This window comes from Leptinotarsa decemlineata, unplaced genomic scaffold (assembly GCF_025532065.1).
Source record: "Leptinotarsa decemlineata unplaced genomic scaffold, Ldec_3_MD MMD2_tig00003798_RagTag_RagTag, whole genome shotgun sequence".
Classification (NCBI taxonomy): Eukaryota; Metazoa; Arthropoda; class Insecta; order Coleoptera; family Chrysomelidae; genus Leptinotarsa; species Leptinotarsa decemlineata.
The window spans coordinates 2,139,868-2,155,192 of record NW_027412596.1 but is presented as its reverse complement, the minus strand read 5'-3'; the positions used below and the strand labels follow the sequence as shown (position 1 = coordinate 2,155,192).

The following is a 15,325-nucleotide window of genomic DNA, read 5'->3' as shown; positions in this document are numbered from 1 at the left end:
TTTTTTTGTTCTTCTATACAGATTATGTTTCTTTCTAGTAGAAATTATTAGTTCAGGTATTCAATCTTGTCTTTTGCGTTTATAAATTTAAACTCTTACAATATATGACCTTTTACTAATATCCCTTTCATGAAAAATGAATAAACTCATTAACTGTCGAAGAATCACTATATCTACAATATAGAAATGTTTCATAATTCACTTCATTGTTATTTTTACTTTATTTTAAGTAACTCACTGATTTATTGGCGAATGTCCTGTGATTTCATAGTTACAGAGCTCAAAATGATCATTTCTTGGGCTTCCTGAAAAAATATAATCTGAGAAATATTTGTCATTGGCAAATATTCGTGTTAGTTTATTTTGATCGATATGATACTTTTCTCGTTCACAAAATTGCAGTACCACGACTGGGAGAAGCATTGAAGGGGATGTTGAGATTCATATAACGAATAATGAAAATTTTTTGGGTAAAAATAAAGAGAAAAGTATTAAGTGTAAAATTATGAAGATTTTGGCAGACTAGGATGGAGGTTTATGTACTGCAATTATATTGAATGATTTGGACATATCCCGAAATATTTTTACATGAATAATTTAATTCTCCAATAATTATTGTAAAAAAATTCCACATATAAAACAATTCCATCATTTAGGTCGATATCAATATCATCAAATATTATTTTATATTCTTTGATTTTGAATTGATTCAAATTAGGAATTATTCCAAGTTTCCGAAAACATAATCAGATCAAAAGTTTAAATTACCTTAGATTTTTATGTAAAATAGTGAATGTATCTGGATTCTTGAAACATATATTTATATTCCTCTTTACTGGTAACTATGTATTATTCATATTCGTTTCCAATTCTTCAATATAAGAATCCATAAGAACAAGAATATTTTATGAAAATAAACTATATAAAATGATCTCAACAATGGATATCTGGTTCATTATTGATAACTATTGCATTTTCAAAATCTGTTTCTATTATTGAAACTCTTCCATTCTGCCACCATAATTTGAAACCACGACATTCTGTACAAAAATTATAGAGCCTCAATGCTACTGGCTCTCTTCATCTCCATCAATAAACAAAATATGGGAAACTTCCATAAAAATAATAAAGAGACCAACTTCCAAGAAATATTATAGCTATATACTAAATGCACAGCAGTTTAATGAGAAGTATGAAGTCAAAAAGTTTTTTTTTTCTGAAAAAACTAATCTCTTCTGAAGATATTTCCCTTTCACTTCATGAGAATAATATTCTGATAGCTCATTAAAAGTTTCTGTTGCAAAGCAGATTTCCAAATCCTCTGCGAATAAAGATCACGCTGATCAGGAATTTGGAGTCGGACAAAAAAAAGCGGTCTAGATGAAGTTATTTCACTATTTGAATTCTCGAAATGTTATCAAGTGAAAGTTGTATTTTTGTGTTATTGAATGAAGTCTTTGATTCAGTAAGTAAGCCATTCATTCATAGAACCCACCGACCAGCAGTATTATGGAATATATATATTGTGAAAAATATATGCCTTTCACATTGAACTGAAAATTTTCTGTTCTTCCAGGTAAAGGTTGATTGTAAAAAGACAAACACAGATTTGTTCTTCGATTCCAATTGAATTTCTGTGTTTTGTCAGGTAGTTGAAAACGTATCCAAATAAAGTAAAAATTTCAATTTTACAACTGAAAACAAAGGTATAAATAAAAAGGCAAAACAAATGAAAATAGTTTGAGCATAAATAATAAATCCATATTTCATTGAAGAATTACATCCCGAGTGTATAATGTACGTATAATAAAATCCATTGAGCTTGGTGTACGGAGGATATGTTTTGAAATAGTTACAGAAAAAGAAAACGGTTTTAGTCTATTTCCTCAAGCAGCGAATAAATGAATCATTTTCAGGTAGCTGTTCCATAGGCGTACATAGTGGAGTTGGCTAGAAAGTAAAAGACTCTTCATAGTTGTATGTATAAAAAAGAAGACATCATGATTTTATTAGATCTAATAGTAGATAATCAGTTACTTTATTACATGTAGAATATTAATTAATGATGAAGCCCTTGCGTCTTAATCAGTATTGTTATCAGTAAATTATACTTAGTGTGTGCATTACAATATTTCCTATCCAGTAAAATGAATGAGCAAACATGCTTTATAAGCACCAAAATCCTTAGAATATCGTTAATATGAAAATATGTTCGCAAATAGCGGAACTTTCGAAATCATCGATGTGTAAATTCAAAAATGAGAAAGAAAATGATGCTGTGAAATCCCTAGGACTATCTGTTGGTGAAAATTACGAACTTGAAATTGGAAGAACAGTACATTCAATTCATTTTAGGAAAGAAATACCGACCCACGATAAAATAATGGCAGCCGTGAAAAAGAACCAAAGTATGTCTTCGATGGTAGGGAGAAAGAAATCGTGAAAAACTTTGAAGGAATGCATTTCAGTTGGAAAACAGAACATAAAATTGTGCTTCATCGGAAATGATGAAATCATCTGCTGAAATAGACATTACCCAAGGCAGATAAGATAGTTTTGACGTGAGAATAGAAGAATTTATCATCTTGGCGAAAATCAACTTAACGAAGAAAATACCGTTCTAAATATGTGAGAAGACAAAAATATCACAAGTTCACAAACATGTGTAGAAGGCTGGTCTACCGTATTAAAGTCGCCTTCTGCAAAAGGAACGCGACTGATTTCAACTTATGTTGGAAGTGTTGATGGTTTTATTGAGGGTAATTTATTGGTGTTTGAGTCGAACTATTCTGGCGAATATACCATGAAGACATTAACGTCGATGTGTTTGAAGAATATTTTGTATTAGCTACCAATAAAAACAATCATTATTTTTATTTATTAAATAGCCACTGCAGGTATAAAACCACCCGAAAGCTCATAAACATTTTTGTTTGGGAGTGTTTGCGGTACAAAAATTTGATAAACCTGATAAAGTATCATAAACCTGCCTATACCAGCTGTGGCAGATAGGTTAGCTTAGGTCCAAAGTGAGTGGGTCTATTCGACTCTCCACCGCAACCCGTAAGGGTTTATTGTGGCTCTCACCTATTCTCACTTGGCCAAACAAACCCAGGTTCTTAACGAAGCCGATTATTTTATATGGTGGTGGTTTATATATGGCAGATAATAACGAAATCCTTAAATATTGTTTGAGCACTTTGTTAGCCGCACCCATAAGTTCGGTTGTGTCTTTTTGTTTTTCTATTGACACGTCTCTCGACGCGCCTTTCGCTAATCAAAAAACAGAAAAAAACGGTGTTGGGATGTTCGTTCCAGGAGGATCATGCTCATCAAATAAAATGTTCTTATGAAATTTGAAATGAATTGAGCTAGATGAGTGACTGATTTCGAAATAATGAACATGATATAATATTTTCTTCACTTCTATTATTTGAAGCATAACGAAAGGTCGTATCGAAAGGAAATCGTTTTCATTCGGATTTCATTGGTACCAAATGATTTATTATGAAACTTAAATGGAGATATCACTGAGTTACTTATTATTTGAAACAATAAAAAATATCATTTTCAATGGAGAAATTTCTGATTTTTTTATGAGAATATCTTCGAATTGGATCAAATAATTCAACTTCACTGATTATAAATATAAATGAGAACGTGTTCAAATAGCGTGCCAAATTATTCCTTCACTTGTTATCAGTTTTCACTGATAACATATTGAAACATAAAAGTCCTCTTTTGAACATCCAATTTCAAGAATCGCATCATTTCACATTATTACTTTCCATAAATAATTATATAAGATCATTGGAATACGAATACTTATAACACTGGTTTTACAATACTTTCAAATAATTGCAAATTTGTCTATAAATATGTATAGGGTGCACCGTATCTTATAAAAATCATAATAAATGAGCGTCTAGTGGTGATTGGAGCCGTCGTTAAGGAAACCATATGATAAAATTATCCATTTTTGCCTGAAAACTTGAATGCGGTATCTGGAATGTATATTGAAAAAAGGAATAATTAGTGAAATTATTTATGAAATATTTTGGTGCATTGTTTTCTGATAAATTCATCTTTACCTTTATCGACATATAATTAGTCAGAATTGTATATACTGACCTCGAGTAAATACTCAATGAAATCAAAAGATACATACTCAGAGACTAGAAAAAAATAAGTGTCATTTCGGCCATTTTTGAAATTCACATCTATTGAGCAACATTCTTCAATACCATATATATATATATATATATATATATATATATATATATATATATATATATATATATATATATAGGGCTATACAAATTCGTTTCTGTACATGGGGATCTCGTGAATGATAAGAGATATACAGGAAAAACCAAAAAATCCCAAATTATTTTTTGCTTATATCTTCTTTATTCGCAGACATATTGAAAATCTGTTCACATTTTGGTATTGACACTTGATGTGGGAAATTGGTTGACTGATTTGAATAAAAACATAATAGCAACTTTCACGTGTCCCTATGTATAGTAGAGTTTTTCGAGAGTTTTTTTTTCATTTTAAGGTACCTATTCATATTTTTTCCATTGCACTGAGCGTTTTCTACAATGAACTTCGAATAAGGAAATCTTTAATGATTATTTCAAACATATCTACATCGAAAATATATTATATGTGTTTTAATAAGCAGAAAAAGAAATGATAGCAATAATAACATCCGAAACGAACACTATAATTGTAATGAAAATTGAAATGAAGTAATTTATATAGGTACCCAAAAAAATTATTGGCACAATAAATGTTAGAATTGGAGTCCTTCCATTTCGAGACATTTTTAAACTCGGTTTTTCATATTATTTATTGCCCTCAATACACTTATTTGCTGCATTGTTGCGAAATCATTCAAAATCCTCAATCTCGAGTCTTCCACATTTTCTATTTCTCTGCCAGCGTAAATCCTATTTTTCAATGTCTCCCATAGAAAATAGTCCAAAATAGTAAGATCTGGTGATCTTGCAGACCATCTTATTTTCCCATTATTTATCTCGAAGGACTCCAATTCGAACATTTATTGCACAATTAATTTTTTTGTGTATATAAATTACTTACTTCATTTCAATTTTCATTATAATTATAATGTTCGTTTCGGATGTTATTACTGCTACCATTTTTTTCTGCTCATCAAAACACATATAATATATTTTTTTTACTACTAACCTGAGAAATTGCTATTATTTACTCCATTCCTCCAACTAGAATTAATATTTCTCACCCTTGGTAAATAATGATAATAAAAAAACTTTATAGGTAAATAATGACAACAATTCTATAATTTTAAAGATATTCACAGAAACGTTTGTTAACTTAATTATCAACTAGAAGTAAGAAATTGAACATTGGAAATACGCTTGAAAATTATTTGAAATTATAATGAATTGTACAATTGTGAGAAATCATGTGTATTCCAGCATTTCCTGTATTAATGGAACTAACATTTGGACCAGGTAAATTCACTTCTGTGTTACAAACAATCCTCGTATTTTGAACGCATTCATTACCTCTTTCCACCGAATTATCTTCAACATGGACGTTTTCTAAGACAGCATCTTGACTTGCAGAAGAAGTTATATTTGAAGCTTCATTAGGTAAATTACATTTTGCACTAATTTGGCGATTCTCTTCTTATCAGCTATTGATTCCTCAATATATCCTTCAGCCACTGCAGCCGATTTTCACCCACCGTGCCGTTTCAGGCTTAGTAAGTCTCCTCCGTTTTCTGCGAGAAGTGTTGCCGAGCTACGTCTTAGAGAATGACCAGAATAACACTCAGAATTTTCTAATTTGAGATAATTAGCCACGACATATGGTACTTTTCTAATAGTATTGTGCCCAATATTTTGTTCAATATGTTTACCTTTACGGTATAAAATAAATAGTTTTGTAATGTCAGTTGTTGTCCACTAGCTAAGTATTTTTTAATAACATTAACCCATTATAGCTCAACAACAACAAAATTTTTTGATGTTCTGTTCTTTGAATTAAGAATATTTATTACGATAATATCATCGCAAACATCTAAATCGTCTAGGAGCATATTGCATAATTCATCTGTTCTGCAGGCACCGGCAACACCAATTACCATAACAGCCTAAATATCATTCCATTAAAAAATTAAACACAATCTAATAATAAAAAAGTATACATTTTTTGATAAATATTCGTCATCAGTAGCTTCAACTATAAATTTGTCAATTTCTTCCTTTGTAAATACTTTTGATTTCTTAGGTTTATAATTACTGTTTTTTCGATTCAAAAATGCTACAAGCTTGAAAAACTTTGAAATGTCAATTTTTTCTTTTATTGCAAGTGTCGATTTTAGCATGGAATAATTTGCCCACAATGTCAATACCTTTTTGCCTTCAGATTTCTCTTTGAAATACGCTAATAAAACATTTACTGTTACTTTAGCAACTTTACTTTCTTCACACCATGTTTTCAGTTGGTTATATGCATTCATGTACAGTCTCTTTGATTTTTCTGGCAAAAAATCACTACTTGTACTAGCTGCCACCACTCTAACTTCAGGCGGGGTACACATCATCTCTAAATCATCGTCACTTGAATTTTCACCCATTTTTCAATTAATTATATTGACGTTTTACTTATATACATCTTCTAACTTCTTCAAAATGACACCTAAATTTGAATTAAACCCGCATTTGGCAAACTGACACTAATAATAATCATTGTACAGTGTTTGGTTGTCATGGAAACGCCGGCAAACGTTTTCATGGCCTAAGTAGATAATGCGCCCTTATCATCGACATCGCGTATTCAACATGGAAACTGTACCGTTTCAATTTGACGTGCAACAATTCATAGCTGCCTTGGATTATCATATAACCAAGGAAATTTTTTTCTCACTATAATGCAGAATTGAGAAATTCTAAGTTCTGAACATACAGAAGCGATGAAAGAAGTGGAACATTGAAATATGTCAAAAATACAATGAGATATTTCCTAGATTCATATCTACATAAATAAAGCCAGTCTGATTAGAAACACGCTCCACTCCACTTGATATTCCGATATATTCAACAAATTGTTAGAAAATTACTAATACCAAAATTAAAATTGTCAATATATCAATGTTAGTAGTGAAAAAAATTCTATATATACCTCGGCTGAGGAAGCTATTATTTACCTCGCACATTATATAAATATAAATAATAGCTCACTTCTCACCTTAGGTAATACACTATTTGTTGTAGATATGTTTCAGATAATCATAAAAGGTTTTCATATTCGAAGTTCATTGTAGAAAACGCTCAGAGCAATGGAAAAAATATGAATAGATACCTAAAAATGAAAAAAACTCTCGAAAAACTCTACGGTACATAGGGAGACGTGAAAATTGTTATTGTGTCTTTAATCAACTCAGTCAACCAATTTCCAGGGCCGTAATTTAAAACAGAATAATTCAAACATTTATAATCGAATATTACTGAAAAATCCCGAAATATAAAATTGAATTTGATTTCTCATCATGAAGTGGCCGTCTACGATCAAAAAACTACAACAAAAAATACAGGTCCGTATTTAAAAATTCGAAGATGGAGGTGGCCCTAGTCAGATGACACCCTGTATAAAAGATTCATGGATATATCCTGAGAGCCCACATCAAGTGTCAATAGCAAAATGTGGATAGATTTTCAATATGTCTGCGAATAAAGAAGATATAGTCAAAAAAATAATTTGGTATTTTTTTGTTTTTCCTATATATCTATAGAGCTATATTCGATTTCTTTACATCATTGAATAGGTCTCTGAAATACGCAACTTTGCCATAATTTAACCGATACTCTATCTCTTATCGTTTACGAGATCCCCATGTACAGAAACGAATTTGAGCACTTGAGTGTAAGATAATATTTGAATTCAGTACTCGTATTCCCAAATAGATGAATAATTCGAAAAGGTCGTTGAAATAACCCGCGAAACGATTTGACCTTGCCCTTTTACATTTTTTATTGGGTCATCTCAGAAACAAGATCTACCAAATAAAACTCACAAACATAAGTATAATACTTGGAAGATTGAATAACGGCAAAAATAAGCTGGGTTATTGGGCTTATTAATTAGTGTGTAAAAATGAAGTTATTTCATCAGAGTATTTTCAAATTGAGCATATAGAACTCAAATTTCTTCAGATCAATAAGAAATATTATTTTGTGATACAATTTCACATGAAGCTGATCTGTGACAATAAAAGGGTACCTACACATTTTTTGTGTAAAATAAAAATTTGTTGAAACGAAACTTTTTGCAACTGAATTGTTGCAATTAAAAATCTTTCGAACAAGGTTCAACTTGACCCCTATTCCTCACTGAAGAACTGCTCAGTCATTTTTTCAAGGACAAAACACGAGCATCACAGGAAAATCCTTAAGGCGCTCTAAGTGCGGGGGCGGAGATATAATCCATTTGGGAAAACGTTCTCAGAATGTTGATTTCACAGTTCTCCAAATGAAAGAGTTCTTGAACAGTGAATGATAACCACTTCCTAAACAGAAAACGCTTCACGTTTTCCATTACTCTAATGAACTCTTTTATTGTTCCAGGTGTTCGATTCGAGAGAGGAACTACAACAAGAAGCCAGACATGCCGAATATTTGCCAGAAACAGTCTGCCTCAGTCCTGGCGAATACCACGGCCTGGTAAGCGCTGTCATGATCCTCATCGCCCTCCTCCTCACAGGCTCTCTGTTAGCCGGACTGGCCTATCGCAAGTACTGGCTGGTCATGAGAAAAAACTTGGTAGCGGATCGGTCGAGTTCGCACCTATCTACGTCGTACCCGAACACACGCAGTAGTGGGATTTCCAGCATCTCTACTTTCGGAGCGGGCCTTCAGAAACAGTTTGCAGGTTTCGGAAGGACTCCGAATATTGCGAGCTTTCCCAAAACCGACTTGGATTGCCCGTTGTCGGCTCCTGGAGGACCATTCGAGGATCCCAGCGAACCGATTTATACGGATCCATCGCTATTCGAAAGGTCTAGGAGTTTGAGGAGCATAGCTGTATCGCCGAAGAGAAGGAAATCGGTCGCGCATGATTAGGTACTTCCTAAATTTAGGCAAAGGTAGTTCATTTCAATTTTGGATCGCCCCGTTGTTTACGTTGAAAGAGATGAGAGAAGTGCCGATATTGGAAATGAAAATATACTCAATTTTTTCAGAAAAAAGTATGACCTTTCTGGTTCATTGTGTTACCTGAAGCGTGTGACACATCGAATATATCGATTAGAGGCAAAGAAGTGAAATTATTAAAAAATAGTTAGTAGTTCAAAAATGTAGCTTTTCCAATATTGAGTGATAATTTGACCTATCCTGTTTTATCCTGTGAATATGAAAAGAATACATTTTCTTGATGACAATTTATTCGGGTGAGTCCATCTTATGAGGTTCGTTCGGCATCAATAGTTCCGAAAAATTGCAAACTCTCTGCCTCTGTCGAGTTATTATTTGATAATAAAAAAGTATTTTTTCAGTATTGAATAACTGTTAGGTATATACTCATACAGTTTTATGTTTGCAGAAATTTAAGAAAAAAAAATGGTTTGATTTTGACTCACTCATAATTATACAAAAGATTTCGAACTAATTTTCATTTGATGACATTCCAACTTACTTTCTATTGGAAATGAAGATGATTGAATTGATATTTTTGAAGTTGAATGGACCTACGTAATCCGTTTATGGAAAGCATTGTATGGCATTTTATTTGAGAAAAACCCAACTTTGATGAGCCAAGTTCCTTATTTGTACCTTGTACATTGATAAATGATTTGATACAGCCCAATACAATTATAAGTACAATTTTTATATGAAACGTTTTTTGATAAATTCGCTTCTCCACCTCGAAATTTTAGTCAAAACTCGATGTGATACACACATGCAGTTTCTCAATAATAAACCGTTGTGAAAAAATAGGTTAAAAGTTGTTTTTCATCCATATTTATGTATAAAAGGGTGGTTAATTGAATTGTTCCGCAAATTGTGACCACAAACAGTGATCAGGTTACCAAAATCGATATTAATGAACTCTTAGTACCTATGAACTTTTTGAGTTGAAATATTGCACTTATGTCACCATAGAATCAATGCAACTGAATATTCAACATTTATTTTCAGCGGCGAATGTAGGTACCCACTCTCGAAATTTCAAATTGGATATTGATATGATGAAATATCCTAATAGAGAATCGAGTTCTTCATCAACAAAATGGTGAATTTGAGTGGATTTAGTTCTTGAAGAAAAAAAAATGCTTTACGCCACTATCATTTCCTTTGAAATCTCATTTCATTTTTTATCCGTATAATCAATAGGAAGTTCATTTGTTTTCCTAAAATTACTAAAAAAGATATATTCGATTTTCCAAAACATATTTTTGAAAATTATTTGAAAAGACCATATTCCATATATAATAAAAATATACCATTTTTATGATGCATAAATAGGACCTATCGAAAAGAGAATGATGATAATCATTTCTGAAAATTACAAAAGAAAGTTTTTATTTATTGATTTATTGAAATACTCAAGTTAAGTCCTTTCAATGATTCAACGTAATAAAAAAATTAGGGATGACTATCGACAAAATAGGGCGATTTTTTCATATATTCAAAACCAAAAATCGCGTTCAAGTCTGCATTAGAAAATGTCTTCTATATCGTCACTTTTTTCTGATTCATTTTTATCTTTTGGATAAATTTTGTTTGACGAAACCTAAATTATTTTTATTGAGAAATGTGTGAAAATGTGAATACAAATAAAAATTGAACCAGAAAATAAAAATTGAAACCGTTTGAATGAATCTTTTCAAAACTGATCACATAGTAGGTTATCAGATCCCCATCATACAACTGTTTTTGTTTGATAAGGTAATGAAAGTTTCTCCTAATGACAGTTGAAAGTAAAAGTAGATGTATTGAAAATTCACGAAAATATATACCGTTACAACATATTTCCACGAAGTTCCTGTATATTATTATAGCACTTATTCATTTTAAATTTTTTCCAACATGCAACCATAGGTATGTTGTAGTTAATATCGATCTGGATATTTAATTTCACTTAGGGCGATCCAAATAAAACTCCATTCAGGAATATTATCGGTTGAAAACATTGAGATTCATTGTGTAAAGTGATATTTCATATGAAGATTTGATAATTTCATTAATGACTTTTCTTATAATTATTATCAATACTTATATATTCAATTACTTTATTCATTTCTAGTCGTTTTCGACAAATTGCAATATTTCTTCACTGCCGTTGAACTGAAATGATCAAACTATGACATAAGATGCTTTCGTGTTCAAAATCTTCAACATAATACAATAAAAATAAGGTAAAATAGTAATACAACTGCTTAATTGATGCAATTTATTTCATGTAGAATGCTTGGTTTCATCGTCCTAAAACTATTATTCTCTTGCCAAAGTTTGTAAACATATTGATTTTATCATTCCGGAAGAATAACTTACTTCACCATCACATCTAGCCAAACTAAAGTATAAACAGAGCAAGTTGCTTTCAGATGAAGTGTGTTTCAGTGTGATACTTTCAACGCTCTCCTTTCCAGCATATCACTATTGCCATTATCCTTTGCACTTGAAAATATTCATGGATACAGCTGTAGTTTCTCCGGAGAGCAGAGACATAAGGTCACCCATTCACTTTATATCGATGATCTTGAACTTCATATCTTTGAAAAATAATCCTTAGGGTGATGAAAGAGTGCCTAACGCATGCTATCAGTATAAAATTTGAAATAGAAAAATGTGCAACGGTCCATCTCAAAAAAGGAGGGAAGCATCCTACACCATCTGGATGCCGGAGAGACGTATACTTAACTTCAGGTGGATCAATGTTATTCCAAAGAGGTAAAGAGTAGAGAACTCTCTTCACGGCAAGTATCAGCACAAACTCCTATATACCTGCTTATTAAAATTGTCGAAGGAAAACAAAATTACTGCTTCAAATATTCTTGTGCTACGAAAGTGTTCCACTGCTTTGGAGAAGTTGAATGGATACGAAAAAAGTTGAACAAATATATTATAGAAATTTACATCCTAAACTTTCAGTCCCACGATTTTACATTCTCCTATAACTGGTAGGCTGTTAACTTTTGGATTTGAAGTATCTACATAACAGAATGATTCTAACTGGAGGCTGTGAAGTCAGTAGGAGTTCGTATTTCATTCTCTACATCAAGGGTGGCCAACCCACGGCCCGCCGTCTGTTACCATGTGGCCCGCGGAGCCGAACACATTTTTTTAAAGTAGAAAAATTATTACTAAAATTACCTTACCTATAAGAAGCAAACAAACACTTCTTCTCTTTCACGTTTAAAATCAACACATGCGTTATCTACATAAAATGGAGCTGACTTTAAAATAACGTTCTGATCGCCCGCTAGCCGCGCAAACTTACCAACTTTTTGCGGGGAGGATGCGGCTGCCGGCGTGCGGCATGCACAATAATTATTAGTATCCGATTTTGACTGTGCCCAGACTTATTTGGCGCGCACTATACATAAAATTTGGTAGTGCGGCCCAGGGTAAAATTCTACTTCCGAATTTTGGCCCAAGTGTCGAAAAGGTTGACCACCCTTGCTCTAAAAGAGCAGAGACTGTTTTTGTTGGTGCCTCGGTTTTGTCGAGGCACCTTCTTGAGTAATAATCTCCAAACATTTCAACTGCAACTGCGGCAGTCATCTTCAGTGGTGTGGTCAAAGTACTCTTCTTGACGTATCAACTGCTCTTATGTCTGCCATGTCATTTATAGTGCTGTTTTTCCACGCACTTTCTGTAATGGTGGGTCGCACGTACTTCCCGCACGTTTTGGCGCCTTTCAAAGCTATGTGCCAGGTCTTCGATAGATATAGTCTCTCTTCCTCTCTGTTGAAGTTCTCTTGGGGTTCATGTATTTCTACAGAGTTCGGTCAAACGAAACGAAGCATTGATACCCGCCTAGTGGAGCCCAAGCGGAGTTGCCGATTGGGACCGAACGAGAACTTTGCAGTCGCTGAATATGCAATGTTTGACGAGAAACACAAGATCCTTGAAAATACCGAGAGGCTAGCAACGTCGAATCATTATTCAACAAGAGTGTATTCAGAATCCATAGAAATACACGAACACCAAGAGAACTTCAACAGAAAAGAGAGTGAACATTATCACCAAAGATCTGGTTCATTGACGCCAGCCGTGAAAGCCTACATTCCTATAAGAGACTGAAGCGTTTATGTATAAGGTAGTTCGGTGACCAGAAATCTGTCACCAAGACGATCCATTCAGTAAAAAGCCCACATGAAAATCAATGAACTCCTGCGATTACGTATGTTCAATGTATGGGACTTCTTTAATGATATTTTACATATTGACTCATTTGGGAACCTGACTTTTTTCTAACTACATTGAAATCGTAGGGAAAAAATTTCACCACAAATACTCATCACCCATCTCCAGGCAAATACAATTTGATAAGCCAGATGTAGTTTCCGTCGATCATCCAAGGGAAATGATATTCGTCGTAGAATTTTTTGCTGGGGGTGAAGCGAATATCGTTCAAAATAGAAAGCGAGAGGAATAAATAGATTTATTATTCCAACTCTGCAGACTATATTCAGATCATTCTGCTTAAATGGATGTTCTTATTATAGGAGTCTTGGGTAAAATAATGGATCTTTTTCTTTCGAACTTTGAAAAGATACCAGTTTATCGGACAAGACACACGAAACTAGAACCCACTCTCTATGAATGTAGGCCGCCTCTCGCTTTGTATTTTTCACCACCATCATGACTGTTTTTACCTTTCAATGTAATAAAATACACAAACCATTCTTTCAAAAAAACAATTATTTTTCTCAAGTTGATTTATTTGAAATTTTTAATGACTAAATTATAAATTTCAAAGCTTCGGTAACAGAATAATAGTTTTGTCACTGCCTTAATCAAGCGATGGACAAAAAATACAAATTATCTACCAAGTGTGACTTTTGGTGGCGCCTTCAATATTTTAGTACAAAAAAATTTGGAAATGAAATCATCAGTCAAGTTCCCAAGTCAAGCCGGATTCTTCAGAATCGGGCAAGATTTGAACCTGCTACCACGTCACCGATGGTTTCGAATATCTAACTCAATCTGTTCTCTCGTCGACTGATTGAAGTCGATACGTGAGAGTCAATTGCATCAAATGAAACCATCATCCTTTTTCCACCTGCAGAATGCTTCTTACTTTATTAGTGACATATTATGAATATTTTGCACGCGCACTTGTATAATTTATAAGTGAACTTTGTAATTACTTCTCCAATTTAGAGGTAATGACTTTTTTATCTATGTACATATATAACATTATACGAAATAAAGATTATTTCTAGAAAATAAGATAAGGTTTTTCTTTTTAATTAGGAACACGTGCTTCCGCCCTTAATTATCTTAACTGAGGTGATAAAACGTTCAAAAATACTGTTTTTAATTTTGAATAAATATCAGAATTGATGAATATATATCATCAGTCACATTCTCGATGAAGAATTGTTTACTTCTTATATTTTAACGAGTATAAGAGGGATATGGGATCAGTCAAATGGCTGTACGTTAATATAAGATTGGGCAACAGCTAGTAATTTTGCCAACTGCACTAAGTAATGAATAGCTTCGAGAATCGAATTTGTTACCTATAAAGAAATCCTCAAAACTAACAGAACCGTCAACTATGTCTGCCCACACGCGTCTGCTCGCGTTCGGGTCGCATTCTCGGTGATGGAACTTCATTGCCCAGGCCGCCCCTCTAATCCCGCGCATCGTCTCCCGTCGTCCCACAGTAGACTCGATGCGTGATTGCTTACTGAGTTGCGTCAAGTTAATTTTATCGTGATAACTTTTAAACGATTCGTCCGAGTTACTTAGTGCAGAAAACAAATGTTATCTATATTGAATACTCAAAACGACAATTGTATCAATTTTCATAATAATTTGACAGATATTCTAAAATGTGTACTGTAAAAAAAATCCAATTTAATTGTATTCATGGCTCGGTATTTTTCATTTAGTGGCTACCACAGAGGTAGATATATGCTATCGAGGACTTTCATTCAAAACTATTGAATATTAACAATATTACTGTACATTATCTGCATGTAACTCCAACGATATAGGCAGCGCACGATAAGAACAAAACAACAGGGAACAAAACTTTTTCCGACTTACTTAATACTCATAGTTATATTATGACAAAAATTACACAAAACCTCTGTGAA

The 15,325-nt window shown here is 32.9% G+C and overlaps 1 protein-coding gene across 3 annotated transcripts in view; it reads left to right on the top strand.

The window, feature by feature from the left end:
* The window catches only part of nompA (no mechanoreceptor potential A), a 91,150-nt gene extending 76,713 nt beyond the window's left edge, over window positions 1–14,437 (top strand). For all 3 annotated transcript variants that reach the window (XM_074178453.1, XM_074178454.1, XM_074178451.1), the window contains exon 12: window positions 8,619–14,437. In XM_074178453.1, the coding sequence (XP_074034554.1) occupies window positions 8,619–9,113 (495 nt within the window). In that variant the 3' untranslated portion in view covers window positions 9,114–14,437. The remainder of the gene's footprint in view (window positions 1–8,618) is intronic.
* The last annotated feature ends 888 nt before the right edge of the window (window positions 14,438–15,325 follow it).